The sequence below is a fragment of the Scyliorhinus canicula genome, chromosome 5, assembly GCF_902713615.1.
Source record: "Scyliorhinus canicula chromosome 5, sScyCan1.1, whole genome shotgun sequence".
In the NCBI taxonomy this organism is placed as follows: Eukaryota; Metazoa; Chordata; class Chondrichthyes; order Carcharhiniformes; family Scyliorhinidae; genus Scyliorhinus; species Scyliorhinus canicula.
The window spans coordinates 148,448,119-148,463,832 of record NC_052150.1 but is presented as its reverse complement, the minus strand read 5'-3'; the positions used below and the strand labels follow the sequence as shown (position 1 = coordinate 148,463,832).

Genomic DNA, 15,714 nt, shown 5'->3' with positions numbered 1-15,714 from the left:
TCCACATGGACAGTCACCCAGGGCCAGGATGGAACCTGGGTCTACGGCATCGTGAGGCAACAGCACTAACCACTGAGCCGCCCCTACTGGTGGTGATTTAACCTGAGGATCATCATACCTCAGGTGAGGGGAAAGGTTGAGAAGACGCGGCCTTCCTGAATAACCTCAGCCGGTATGGGAATTGTATTTGGACTATTGGCCTTGTTCTGCATCACAAACCAGCTGATATAAACACAGCAGGTAGATAACTAAAAGTAGGGAGTGATTTGGCGATTATGATGTCAGATGCAGGCCATGCTCTGTGTAGAATGCCAGAAGTGTATCAAGGATGATTCCAGAACCCAGGATACAAAGTTGGAAAAAGAAACTCTCAAAAAAATCTTGGCAACACAATCCAACCTTTTGAGATGTCGAGAGACAGGTATGATGTAGATGTAAGCAGGTTATTCGGTTTGGACGGAACACAGCGCTAGAGGCTTCAGATTAGCTTTCTGATTTGTAGCTATCGCCGACTATTAATTCTTTGAGACCACATTTTCTAGCTGCCTTGTTTGTCTGGTTTTCTTAAGTAATTAATTTACACTTTATTCCAAATTTTCTCTTGAAAGTTTTGGATAAATACTTCTTGATCAGCAATGGTCTATCAAAACTCCATAATATCCATTTTCACAGGTGACCCATACCCTTGCCCAATTCCAGCATTACGATATCCTATGCAATTCTTGTTCTGTAATTAACCCAAAATCTTCAAGCCTGTTTCGAGACCGATATTTATCCACTTGTTTTTGAGGGAGTTAATCTACATAGCAGTAAACCTGCTCATAGACTGCTCCTAATTTCTATTTCTTTGAGTGCTGAGGGGATCAAGCTTCCAATTTCCAAAACAAAGCTTGCTTATTTTAAATCTGATTTTGAGCTACATCCTAGTATTTGTTTCGGCAGTCATGCCATTTGTACGCCTGCTGCAAGTAAGACTTATTCATCACGTACACACTTTATGCTTCTCTTCCTATGTGAAATATCTTGCATTCACCTCTATTTGAAAGTCCATCTGTTAAATAAATTCAGATTTCTCCAATTGCTTTCAATCTGTTACATACTTGTCACTTGTTGTTCATTTCGTAACCTCTGCAAGGTTAAGTACCATTTTCAATATGACGAGTGAAAAGTGTGTCCAGCAGATCACTGTCTCTGAAATTCCAGACTATTTTTTTCACCACTGTCTTCTGTTTCCAGTTGCAAGGCAATTCTAAATCCAGCTATCTAATTTGAGGTTAATTCCATGAACTGTGACTTTCTTGACGACTCACTTGTGAAATAACATCATCTGCCTTGTGAGAATCCAAATGGTTTCTGATCGGAGGATATCTACCAAGCACTAGTTTAGTTGCCTCTTCAAAAAAGAATTCCAATAGGTTACCCGTGAGGCATGGTCAATTATTTTTCTAAATCCTTGTTAATTGCTTTTTGTAAGGTTGTGCATTCTTTTAACCAAGCCGTTTAATACTTACGATACGGTGACAATCCAATGAAGAACGTTGCGTTTTTATGTGATGAGTTGAAAAAGATCATCCTACAGATATGTATTTGCATTTGTTTTTATATTTTGTTTTAGTTCAACAGTTAGCTTGGCAACAAAATCGTGAAAGAAGAAGTCGGCATCCTATGTTCCCATCTCATTTTCAAGTGCATGGGGACTAACAAGTGCAGTGCTCTCAGTTGCTAAGTGCCGCCTATAGTGGCAAGCAAACCAAAAATGCAGCAATAAGTTTTAAACCTTTTTATGAAAGGAGAAGGATTAAGATGGATTTATAATGTCCCACCGATCGTGTGCAGCAGCCACAAGCTAGGACTTGTTCAGAGTGGTAGCCTGGAAGACCCCACAGAAAATGGGTCTTCCTGCTACGTTAACATTGGCCTTGCAGGTTGTTGCTTTGACATCTCATCAGCAGCCATGCGCTGCCTTATAAGGTGATTATAACACTAGCAAGAGATGCAGGGGGAAGAACTTTTTCTTTTGCACAGTGAGTGATAATGACCTGGAGCTCACTACCAATGAGGCAGGGGGAAGTGGAAACAGTCAATGATTTCAAAGGGAAATTAGATAGACTCTTGAAGAAAATAAGCATGAAGGCTACATGGATCAAATGGGGGAGAGTGGGAATGACTGGATTGCTTTGCAGAGAGCCAGTATTCACACGATGGGTTGTATGGCCTCCTCCTGTGCCATTAGTGGCTCTAACTATAAAGCAGCATTGAACTTCTGCAATATCTAGTGTGTCTTTAGTGACTGAATGAGCTAAAGCTTGCAAATGTTTTTTTTTTGTGTGAGCCTTCTCTTGAATTTTGAAAGTTTGTGGTCCCCTTTGTTGACGGTGGATTAATTTGTGTGCAAATGATCAGAACCATCTGGTCTTAGCAAGCAGTATTTGCAGACTTCTGAACGGGAGAATCAGTCCAGCCACGTCAATCACTTTGTCCAAAGGTAGGAATCCTTTCCTTTTGGGGATGTCCAATTATGTGCATGTCATATTGGTTGTGACTTTCTGATCCTGCTCCATGTTGGCATTCACTCAGCTTCTCCCGGGAATCATATTGTTAGTAAATCTAGACCACTTCACAGGAACGTTTAGGTTTTATTTGAAACACCGATTGTTTCTATTCCTGCTTAATGTCCCATGTGGAAGAACTCCAGTTCAGGGGTTGTGGGGGAATGCTATCGCCACCTTTATATTGTGGGACTTCTGTGAACAGGATCCCATCTGATACAATGTGGCTGTGCCTAGTGCGGTGGTGTCGTTGTGACCAGATGAGCCAAAGCAAGGTTCTGCAAGGTTCCTCTGGAGACAGTTGTGGCAATTACAAAGCTGTGCTGCCTGAACACTCCAGTCTGACTTACTTCTATATGACTCTTCCTCAACTGTCCCTCAGTCATCAGACGAGCTATGTGGCAGAAAATTTTTAAAAAACAAATTGTGCCTTGACATATAGCTGAACACTTATAATCACTTGTTGTGGAATTTGTCCTGCAAGGTTAACAGGACAGATTTCACAGCAGTGAGAGACCCAGTGCATTATGGCACTTTACCCTTGTGATTGCTCCATTGTTCTTGTCATTTTTTTCCTTATCCCTCACCCAAGCTCTAGTATGAACTAGAGAGACCCTCTTAGGGCAGGAGTAAAGCAAATGGGCTCGGCAGAAAAAGTGGAAAAAGCATTCAAGGAAGCATTAATATTTCTCACTGTGTTATCTTGTTCACCTTCACTAATTTTAATCATTTCGACAGTTAGATATTAACAGGTTTTATCGGTCTCGAGGCGTGCAACTCGTTCTTTTTGTAATCCTTTCCTCATCCGTTTTACTTTGAACTCAAGTGATTTTGTTATCATGGCTTTTTTGGGGCTTTCTTTTTCCTTGGTACTGAATCACCTGTGGATTAGATTGGATTGGATTGGATTTGTTTATTGTCACGTGTACACGGGCAGCACGGTAGCATTGTGGATAGCACAATGGCTTCACAGCTCCAGGGTCCCAGGTTCGATTCCGGCTTGGGTCACTATCTGTGCGGTGTCTGCACATCCTCCCCATGTGTGCGTGGGTTTCCCCCGGGTGCTCCGGTTTCCTCCCACAGTCCAAAGATGTGCAGTTTAGGTGGATTGGCCATGATAAATTGCCCCTAGTGTCCAAAATTCCCCTTAATGTTGGGTGGGGTTACTGGGTTATGGGGATAGGGTGGAGGTGTTGACCTTGGGTAGGGTGCTCTTTCCAAGAGCCGGTGCAGACTCGATGGGCCGAATGGCCTCCGTCTGCACTGTAAATTCTATGAAATCTATGTACCGAGGTACAGTGAAAAGTATTTTTCTGCAAGCAGCTCAACAGATCATTCAGTACATGGAAGAAAAGGGAATTAAACAAAATTCAAGAGAATACATGAGAATACATAATCGGGCAACACAAGATATACAATGTAACTACATAAGCATTGGCATCGGTTGAAGCATACAGGGTGTAGTGTTAATGAGGTCAGTCAATAAGAGGGTCATTTAGGAGTCTGGTGAAAGTGGGGAAGAAGCTGTTTTTGAGTCTGTTAGTGCGTGTTCTCAGACTTCTGAATCTCCTGCCCGATGGAAGAAGTTGGAAAAGTGAGTAAGCCAGGTGGGAGGGATCCTTGATTATGCTGCCCGCTTTCCCCCGGCAGCGGGAGATGTAGATGGAGTCCATGGATGGGAGGCAGGTTCGTGTGATGGACTGGGCGGTATTCACGACTCTCTGAAGTTCCTTGCGGTCCTGGGCCGAGCAGTTGCCATACCAGGCTGTGATGCAGCCAGATAGGATGCTTTCTATAGTGCATCTGTAAAAGTTGGTAAGGGTTAATGTGGACATGCCGAATTTCCTTAGTTTCCTGAGGAAGTATAGGCGCTGTTGTGCTTTCTTGGTGATAGCGTCGACGTGAGTGGACCAGGACAGATTTTTGGTGATGTGCACCCCTATGAATTTGAAACTGCTAACCATCTCCACCTCGGCTCCGTTGATGCTGACAGGGGTGTGTACAGTACTTTGCTTCCTAAAGTCGATGACCAGCTCTTTAGTTTTGCTGGCATTGAGGGAGACATTGTTGTCATTACACCACTCCACTAGGTTCTCTATCTCCCTCCTGTATTCGGACTCGTCGTTATTCGAGATCCGACCCACTATGGTCGTATCGTCAGCAAACTTGTAGATGGAGTTGGAACCAAGTTTTGTCACGCAGTCGTGTGTGTACAGGGAGTAGAGTAGGGGGCTAAGTACGCAGCCTTGCGGGGAACCGGTATTGAGGACTATTGTGGAGGAGGTGTTGGTGTTCATTCTTACTGATTGTGGTCTGTTGGTCAGAAAGTCAAGGATCCAGTTGCGGAGTGGAGAGCCAAGTCCTAGGTTTTGGAGCTGTGCAGAATGAACGTACATTTTCCACTTGTTTACAATTTGTGGTTCGAATTTAGTTTATTGCAGATGGAACCTGTTTGTTTTCCTCCTATTATGGAGTTAATATATACTTCAACACTTAGTTATATTACTATCCGGTATAATGAAGTTACTGTTATATTGACACTGTCTGAATTCAGAACAAGTAGCCAGCATTTTAGACTAAATTTGATACCTTTATTCCAGTAGGAGATTCAAAAGTCCTAAATAAAACTGAAGTGAAGGCTTGTCCGCTCTACCTGTTACAACGACAGTTTTTAATTCAATGTGAAAACACGTTAAATACTATGTATGCTGTTGATTGTCATATGGAACAAGTGACCCGTTCAAAGAGAACTGATTATTTCTAAAGGGAGTTTTTGTACTTCCCTTTTTAGACTTAAATGATAAATAAACTTTGTTTTTTTGTCACTGCATGCTCTTCAGGCTCTCTTGTGTCCATGTCAATATGTTCACATAATGGTTCACTGTATTTGGAGGGGGAAAGGGAGAAAGAGGAGAGCAATGTGAGCATGACTTCATCCGTTAGCAATGTTGGCACACAAGAGAATTGATTTAGTTTTTCTTTGGGACGGTATATGTTAAAATTAGATTTAGGGCAGCGGCATGTCACCAGACCCAGCTGGTGGTCTGAAGTTCAAGTAAGGACAGGAAATGATTTGCCTTTGCACCAGGATAATCAATGAGCATTTGGATCATATTCTGTCTCTTCTCAATGAAAAGTAACCAATTCCTGTCTTCTGACACTTTGATGCCATTAAGCAAACCTCTGCTGTTGTTTTGGCTGTAGAATAAGTGACTTGACAATAGGGTTCAATTGAATACAATCCATCTCCGCAGATTACCTATTGCGTTGTGCTGTTAAGTTTATGCATCAGTACTTTACAAAGATGGACAAACAGCTGCCATGAATTGACCTATCAGATGTGCTTTATCGTTGTGTGTGTTCCATTGCTCCTGCCATTTTCTTCCTTATCCCTATTAACTTCAGTCCCAGTATAAGCTAGAGAGGCCTGTTTTGGAGGAAGAGTAAAGAAAAAGGGATTCAGCAGAAAAAGTGGAAAGAGCATCTTTAAAAATTCATGATGTGGAGGTGCCGGTGTTGGACTGGGGTGAGCACAGTAAGAAGTCTTACAACACCATGTTGAAGTCCAACAGGTTTGTTTCAAGCACGAGCTTTCGGAGCACTGCTCCTTAATTCACCTGAGGAAGGAGCAGTGCTCCGAAAGCTCGTGTTTGAAACAAACCTGTTGGACTTTAACCTGGTGTTGTAAGACTTCTTACTTTAAAAATTCATTTATGGGTTGTGGGAGTCATCATTTATTGCCCATCCCTAATTACCCTTGAGAAGGTGGTGGTGAGCTACCTTTTTGAATTGCTGCAGTCCGTGTGGTGCAGTTATACCCACAGTATTATTAGGGAGGGAATTCCAGGATTTTGACCCAGCATGCTCCAGAAGTCCACCTATTGTTGACGTGTTGTAAAATGTCATCAGAACCAACCTTTTCCATTTGTGTGGAAGTTGAGTTATTTTTGTTATTTGTAACCTGCTGTTTGCTTCATTATTTTGTCAAGGGAAACTTGGGAAATGCTGAAGGCTGAACCAATTGCCCCTCACTCAGGTTTGCATCTTAGTTTCATACCAGAGGGGCAGCACGGCGGTGCAGTAGTTTGCACTGCTGCCTCATGGCACCGAGGTCCTGGGTTTTATCCCGTGGTCCCGGGTCACTCTCCGTGTGGAGTTTGCACATTCTCCACATGTCTGCGTGGGTCTCCCACCACAACCCAAATAAAAGATGTGCAGGGGAGGTGAAATGGCCATGCTAAATTGCCCCTTAATTGGGAAATAGAATTGGGTACTCTAAATTTATTTAATAAAAATAAAATTAATTTCGTACCAGCAATAATTTGTTCAGTTCACTGTGACACCTTGATTAATCAGAGACCACTTGTTAACCAATCAGCACTCTCTTCTCATTCAGTGTAAAGTTGTTGTTACCTTTGACATTGGTATTCTTGCGAATATTCTGAGAAACTTACAAGACAAAAACCTTCAACAAAATGTCTTTTCTCAGCAATACCCGCTGTAATTTCTGTGTCTGAGAATGTTCTGTGAATGTTATTGCAGGCTGGCATGCCTATTGGTTTAGTTCAAACCAGTAGTTTATTTTTTTTAAACACCATTAATCCTTGTGGCTATGGTTACCAGTCTTCTTGGATTGGACAGGCCCGGAGAACGTTGCCCTTTAAGTGGGCAGACATGAGACTCCAGCAGAGCTCAAAGGAGTAGCAGCATATCGAGTGGGATTGCCACCCAAAGAGGAACCGCCAATAACGCAGGGAATGAGAAACCTGTGGAATTTACTCTGGGTGTCTCGTGAAAGACTGTTATCACATGGAAACAAAGGAAGGGAGACTGAGGATTCTACCTGAATAAAACAAGAGTGTGGGGGGGGGGGGGGGGGGGGGGGGAAGGAATAATTTTATTTGTGCTGTGAGCTATTGTGACTTATCACAATAAGTGCATATAAAGACAGACACTGGAATGTTAGTTAAAAGAGAAAGGGCCGAGCATTTGGAAAAGGAAGAATGTGAAAGGATCTGAGAAGAAATGGTGTTCTCGTACCAAATGGCTTCATTCATGCTGTAATTTGTATAATTCCATGAAAATTCTTCATTAGTGAGTCCAAGAAATCAGCTTAGAAATGTAGATGTTGAGCTGAATTTAGGACAGTGTGCCCTGTGAGAAATGTGGCAAACAGGGAACCCATTGTCCTTTGTACAATCACTCTCAGGTCAGCCTAGCCCAGGTTCAAAACCCGGTCTCAGGTGACTGTCTGTGTGGAGTTTGCACTTTCTCCCTGTGTCTGCGTGGGTTTCTCCAGGTGCTCCCGTTTCCTCCCACAGTCCAAAGATGTGCAGGTTAGGTGGATTGGCCGTGCTAAATTGCCCCTTAGAATCCAAAAGGTTATGTGGGATTACTGGGTAATGGAGATAGGGTGGGGGCATGGATATAGGTAGGGTGCTCTTTCCAAGGGTCGGTGCATACTTGATGGGTCGAATGGCCTCCTTCTGCATTGTAGGAATCCTATGATTCTATGAATGAGCTGTCATGTTTTGGAATGCATGGCTTGAGATGGCGGTGGAAGCAGATTCAGTAATTTTCAAAAGGGAATTGGATAGATACTTGAAGGGGTAAAATTTTCCAGGGTTAGGTGGAAAGAGTGGAGTAGTGGGACTAATCGGACAGCTTTTTCAAAGAGCCAGCAGAGGAATAATAGGCTGAGTGACCGCTTTCTGAGATTACAGTGTTCCAAAGCTCCATTATCCCAACTTCTCCTCTGCGCATCAAAGAAAAAATGATACAAGATAAAAGCAAAGTGCATCAGGCCAATAATCAAAGGCTGCTGAGTGAGTTTCACAAAAAATTGTATAATTTTGGAAATCAATCCTCAACCAATTGATGAAATACCAAAAGACCATATGACAAAAACAGAATTTGACTAATTCAGTCAACCTACATCGGTGACCGTGGTAACATGTGGAACTTTGCATAGCGTAAATACCTCTGTGTAAAGTAAATATATTCACTAACTCACTGTCAGCAATGTTACTGGAGATCTGTGCATTCACATCTGGTGCATTTTATATTAAATATACTTAGCATTTGCAATGAAAATTTTCACCTTCAAAGGATCATTTGAGCTGAAAGAATTATTTAGTCCTTAGGTTTCCCATGGTGTTTGCCAGCAATAATATCACTGTTGTGAAAAGACCACTGTTGCTCTTTTTTAAGGCCTCTGGTCTTGAGGTCATTTGGTTACCGTCCTTGTGACTGATTGTGGAAAATTACATTGCATTTGGACTGATATCTAAAAATGTCTAGTCCACGTTGTTGATGCTGTTCTCAGCCTGTTAGTCCATTTCCTCTTGATAATGTGCCAAAGTGGGAAATTACCTCATAATTGAGAAGCAGAACACCACCATGTCATGACATAAGTATTGGGTCCTTTACTCTGTCTCTCATGAGACTACATTAGGAAAGTACAGTAATGCAATAAACACAGGGGAAATAAAAATTTGGAAAATGCATTCATGTACCAAGCAACTTTGTTTTCCTTTCTCCTGCTTGCGGTTGAAACCTAGTGAGTTCCACTGCAAGTATATACAAAAAATATTCATCTAACTATATATTCAAATGTGGTCAGAGACTATTTTGCAAAAATGAAGCCCAGTGGCAGAAAATCAAAGCTAAATTGTTTGCAGCTGTATTTAGCTATGCCGAAATAAATCTTGGTCCATTCTCCAGAAGACCAAGAATGTTCAGCATTTTGAATTGCATTTGTTCAATTAAGTGGTGGGCCATGGCAAAAGTTTACTTTAAAGTTTGACAGTCACTCCCTCACAGATGGTTAAAGATGCAGAGCAATGATGTTTCATTGCTAACGTTGTCGCTGCCTTAAGGCTCAAGTACGTCCTGTGGCGAAGTGATGAGAACGGGGAAATCCAAATATTTAGATAAAAAGCAAAATACTGCAGATGCTGGAAATCTGAAATTAAAACACAAAATGCAGGAAAAACACAACAGGTCTGGCATCATCTAAGGAAGAGTCATACGGACTCAAAATGTTAACTGTTTCTCTCTCCACAGCTAATGTCAGACCTTCTGAGTTTTCCCAGAATTTTCTGTTTTTAAATCCAAACAATTGTTGTCTCGACACTGGTTAATGAATGTGCTTGTTTTTAACTTCTATTTAAATAGGCAATTTTTCGGAGGATGGTATTGTGATGAGTTGATCAATCACTTGAATGTTAACCTGAAATACTATCTGGATACATATTTTTGGTGCCCCCATTTTCTATGCAGCGGCGTTACTGTTTGTCGGCGCAATTTACCGGCTGTTCACATCGGGGCACGGGATTCCCGGTGACGTCACTGTCACTGGGAAATCCCGTTGACAATGGTGGGAATCTCGCTGGCGGGTGTAGTGGTTAGCACTGTTGCCTCACAACGGCGTGAATCCGGGTTCGATCCTAGCCCCAGATCACTGTCCACGTGGAGTTTGTACATTCTCCCAGTGTCTGTGTAGGTCTCACCCCCACACCCAAAAGGTGTACAGTTGGCCATGCTAAATTGTCCCTTAATTGGGAAAAAGTAATTGGGTACTTTAAAATGAAAGAAAAAGAAAAACTCGCTGGTGGGCCGCCTGTACCACCGAAAAACACATGGCGATTGGTCGGTAAATCCCGCCCCATGTCATATTCTGCACTGACTTTGCAGTCATTTGATAAGGGGATATATACATTGAACTTTTAGGACACATTTTAAACTAGATCTAATTAACGGCTGTAAAATAGGATATTTGGTGTTTATTAAATTTGAATTGTGACCTAAATTGCAGAATTCTCTTTAATTGTAATAATCCTAAGTCTTTACCTTCTCAATTTTATGTATAGTTTATTTAAATTTATTTTTAGGTAGAAGATGATGGGAACAGAGAGGGGAATTGAATTCATTAAAAATATTACATTCAGTTTTATTGTGTTTATAGCCCACATTGCTGTACCAGGTAACTGTTGTGTTTACACATCTTGTGTGCTGGCCATTGGGAAAGGTACATTTTATTACTGACATAATGCACGACTATAACTTGCAAAATGTTGATTATTAAATATTAAGCAGGGCATATTTTGATGTTTTGAACCCATGCACTCTGGAAACTAAACTAAGAGCAACAAAAGTGAATTAACCCCATTAGCATGCTCATCTTTTTCCAATTGTTGGATTTAAACCCAGGTTTTAAGCGGTGAAAAGTATTCTTTCTGAAATTGCCCTTGCTAACCGCTGGTATTTCTAATTGCTGCTTTTGGATTAGAATAAAGTAAGCATTAACTATATAAAATTTGTACTGATATAGTGAAGTTTTGAATGATAATTGTCTATTAAAACGCAGAAACATCTCTCCTTTGTACAGAGGTAAATTTGCAGTCGTTAAAAAATGTACCGAGAAGGCTACGAGGAAGGAATATGCTGCCAAATTTATGAGGAAAAGAAGGAAGGGTCAAGACTGCCGAATGGAGATTATTCATGAGATTGCGGTATTAGAATTGGCTAAATCCAGTCCTTGGGTCATTAACCTGTATGAGGTGTATGAGACGGCATCAGAAATGATTTTAGTTTTGGAATAGTAAGTATATATTTTTTGTCCTATCTTCTGTGCTGATTTTAATTATAATCATAGCATTTTAAACATTTGAAACCGGTCACGGTATTTACTGATTTTTAGCACTTGTCTCGATCTGAATTGTGCAATTGTGAATTGGTGTTTTGTAAAATTGAGAAGATCTTATTTCATCTTTCCTTGAGTATTATATTTTTACCTGTTGTAACTTTTGGGATTTTCCCAGTGTAAAATGTTGTCCAGTTATACACATGGCTAAATAAGCATCTTAATGAATAATGTGAATATGGAATTTCCATCCTTTTGACAGAGAAATCTCTGAATTGTCTTGACTATATGTGTTGTTAACAGTCCCACATCTACACACTGAACTTTCTCTTTGAAAAAGACTGTCAGAAATGCCTCATCGTATTTCATTTGAAGTATAGGTTAAACATTTTCTTCTGAATTGCTGCAGTATTGGCTTTGTTCACTCTTATAGTTTTGTGATATAATCCAATTTCACTCTAGATATTTTAAATCAAGTTAAAATCTGTGAATTGTTAAGTTTTGGAATTAATTGATTTTGTACAAAGTAGGTATTGTAAACATTGACAAGTGGTGTGAGGGAGTTGCTTCAACTCATCTGTATAAAACCTTGGCCGTGATTCTCCAGAATGAATAATGAATTCTAAGTGCTGCTGCCAGTGGGAAAATAGGTGTGTTTCTCATGGGCCCTGGCAGTGGCAATCAGGTGTTTTTCAGCAACACTTGGAAATTTTTTTGGAGAGGGGGAGGTTTTTCACTGGCCTTGGGAGGAGAGGGGGCCTAAACACACTGACAGGTCCTGCTCCTTGGAGATCAGGACGCCATTTTTAAAAGCACCTCAATCTCAGGCCCTTCCCCTTGGCAGTGCCAACTTGGCACTATGGACTCTGAGGAGGCAGAAGTGGGTGAGTACTTTCTCTACACTTACCTCCAGGAGGGGTCCTTCAGAGGAGCAGTGAGATTGGGAGGCTCGGGCTTTGCTGGGGAGGCTCAGGTCAGGAGTCTTTCTTGGGATGGGAGTCGTGTGGCAGGTCTTCCGTCTGCAGCTTTGAAAATCATTAAACTCTCTTTCATCATGTCAGGTTGTAGTTAAATGTCTTTCCTGATGTGTTGGTACCTTATGATGTCTCCCTCAGTATGTCAAGATCAAAGATCTGTCAGATGAAGGTGAAAGTCTTTCATAAGAACATAGGAACCAGGAGTAGGAGTAGGCGATCTGGCCCCTCGAGCCTGCTCCACCATTCAATGAGATTATGGCTGATCTTTTTTGGACTCCGCTCCACTTTCCGCCCCGAACACCATAACTCCTAATCCCTTTATTCCTCCAAAAACTATCTATCTTTATCTTAAAAACATTTAATGAAGGAGCCTCAACTGCTTCACTGTGGCAAGGAATTCCATAGATTCACAACCCTTTGGGTGAAGAAGATCCTCCTAAACTCAGTCCAAATCTACTTCCCCTTATTTTGAGGCTATGCCCCCTAGTTCTGCTTTCACCCACCAGTGGAAACAACCTGCCCACATCTATCCTATCTATGTTTCTATAAGATACCTCTGATGTATTAGAAATCTTTGAAGTGCTTTTTTCACAGTCATTTTTATTCCCCTTTAACTTTTTCAAGCCTCTCAGCATGCTGAGAAGCCTAAAAGTTTTGAACTGCATTGTTAACATTCAATTTCCTAGTCCATTACCATTTACAAGCCTCTTGATTGACAGGTCTAGGAAATTTCACAGGAGGGATTAGCTTTGTTTTTATAGCTCCTCATGGTCCATTAACACAAAGTGCTTCCTCTTATGTCCAAGTGTTGCTTCTTACTGCAGTATTTTTTTAAAAGAGGCTGAAAAAAGTACTTCAAAGAATTCCAACATATTAGAGGGTTGGCTTTCACCTTCATCTCACAGATCGAAACATACATAGAAAATAGAAGCAGGTAGAGGCCATTGGATCCTTCAAGCTTGCTCTCCCATTCATTATAATCATGGCTGATCATCGGGCTCAATACCCTGATCCAGCCTGTGCACCACCACCCCTGCCTCCCCATATCCCTTGATCCTTTTAGCCCCAAGAGCTATATCTAAGTGCTTCTTAGAATTACAAGTTTTGACCTCAACTACTTTCTGTGGTAGTGAATTCCACAGATTCACCACTCTCTGGGTGAAGAAATTTCTCCTCACCTCACTTGTCCTCAAGCTATGAGCCCTAGTTCTGGACTCCCCCACTATCAGGAACAGTCTTTCTGAATCTACCCTGTCTAATCCTTTTAGAATTTTATACGTTTGTATAAGGTTCCCTCTCACTTTGAACTTGACATGCTGAAAGAAACTTGAATGATTTTTAAAGCTAGAGGGAAGACCTTCCACACAACCCCCATACAAGGAAAGCACCGCGACCACTATCTTCCCGAAGGGCTCCGCTCGTCACCCTGGAGGTAAGTGCGGAGGGGTATTCACCCCTTGCTCCCCCTTGGTGTACATGGGCTGGGGTTGAGCATCCTGGAAGGCTGAATGGTAATTAGTTTGGATCAGGTTCTTGCCTGCTCTGGTCGATTGAAAGGAACATTTTGGGGAGTGTAGAGTATAGAATTAAGAGATCAGGAGAGCCAGTATGGGGGAAATTTGAAGCGATGGTGCCAGCGGAATCGGGGGGGGGGGGAATTAAAGGACCTGTCTCAGGTTTGGGAAAGAGGAGGGTGGTGGGAGGAAGAATGCCGAATGTTTCCCAGAGATGGGAAGATTGGAAAGGCCAGTGTGTGGAGAGGGTGAGATTTGAATAGCTATTGTCAGGGTGTAGAGAGGTTGGAAGGGAAAGTGGCAGAGGGTGGTGAAGGGTGTGTGATCCAAAGAGCCAGTGTCTGGTAGGGAGAGGTCAGCAGGTGGCACAGTATATAATCCGAATGGGTAGGTGAAGCAAATAAAATGGATTCAGTAGTTAATTGAAAAGACAGTAACTCTTTGATTCAGGACCCTGGCTTCCCTTTAGCTGACTGGTGCCCCAAGGCTCCAGAAAGTCAACTGGATGGGCTAAATTTAAATTGGTGGTTAATTCTGAGGCATGCAATTTCATTACAAGATTTAAATGACCAACAACCTTCCTGCAAGCAATTTGGTTGCTTGACTCGATTTAAGAATGGAAGTGGTTGAGGGTTTGAATTTTGCACATGTGAACTAGCCCAAACTTCACCTGTCTTTGGGGTGGGGGAGTGGTAACAGAGGACAAGAAAAGAGTAAAACTCTTTGGTGTCCCACACGCTGAATAGTGTATCCCATATTGCGCTGACGTAAATGTTTGAGCTCTTCCCAAGCCTCTCCCAGTCAATTTGTGACAGTGTGAACCGTGTCAAAGCTCTGGAACTTTTATTATCAGTATAAAATAGGGGGCCTGTGAAAATAGACTGCTTTGGCAATTCAGAATGTACACCATAACAGTGCTTGGTCCTGTACTACTGAATGATATATTGTCTCCATTCCAGCAAAAATACTGCCAGAGAACCCCGCCCTCCTGAACCTAGCATTTATGCAAACTCATTTGACTGGCTGTTTCTCATGCTGGTGTGATATGGTATCAGCTCAGTGTAATTGCAGGCTTCTACATTGAAACTATGTCCTTCAGAAAAGTCAGCCTTCTGACTGGTACAGATTGTGGATGTGAATGTGTTCCTTTGACTTCCAGTTCTCTCCTTTCTTTTCATCCGCTACCCTTGATTGACTTGAAGTGGGGTAAATGAAAAGCTGAGAAAAGGGGAACATATCTGTGTGTACTAATTGGACATAATGTTTGATGTTTTCTGGAATTTCCATAAAACAGACAGAGAAAGGGGCAACGTAGTGGGACAATACGTTAGCACTGCTGCCTCGCAGGGCCAGGAACATGGGTGAATTCCGACCTTGGGTGACTGTCTGTGGGGAGTTTCCTCCGGGTGTGCTGATTTTCTCCCACAGTCCAAAGATATGTAGGTTAGGTGGATTGGCCATGCTAAATTGCCCTTTAATGCCCAAAGATGAGAATCATAGAATCATAGAATTTACAGGCAGAAGGAGGCCATTCGGCCCATCGAGTCTGCACCGGCTCTTTGAAAGAGCACCCTATCCAAGGTCAAGCCTCCACCCTACCCCCATAGCCCAGTAACCCCACCCAATACTAAGGGCAATTTTGGACACAAAGGGCAATTTATCATGGCCAATCCGCCTAACCTTCATATCTTTGGACTGTGGGAGGAAACTGGAGCACCCGGAGGAAACCCACGCACACACGGGGAGAACGTGCAGACTCCGCACAGACAGTGACCCAAGCCGGGAATCAAACCTGGGACCCTGGAGCTGTGAAGCAATTGTGCTAACCCCATGCGACCGTGCTGTCCGAGAGATGTGCAGGTTAGGTGAGGTTGCGGGAATAGGGAGGGGGGTGCACCTAGGTAGCGTGATCTTTCGGAGGGTTGATGCAAACTCGATGGGCGAATGGCCTCCTTCTTCACTGTAGGAATTCTATGGTTCTATAAATTACACTACTGTTTTGCTGTAAGAAAAAAAGCGTAACTGTTCAC

The 15,714-nt window shown here is 42.2% G+C and overlaps 1 protein-coding gene across 1 annotated transcript in view; it reads left to right on the top strand.

The window, feature by feature from the left end:
• Window positions 1–15,714, top strand: part of stk17a (serine/threonine kinase 17a) — a 94,795-nt gene that overhangs the window by 29,821 nt on the left and 49,260 nt on the right. Inside the window, exon 2 of the mRNA XM_038797806.1 lies at window positions 10,939–11,151. Coding sequence (XP_038653734.1) covers window positions 10,939–11,151 — 213 coding nt within the window. The remainder of the gene's footprint in view (window positions 1–10,938; window positions 11,152–15,714) is intronic.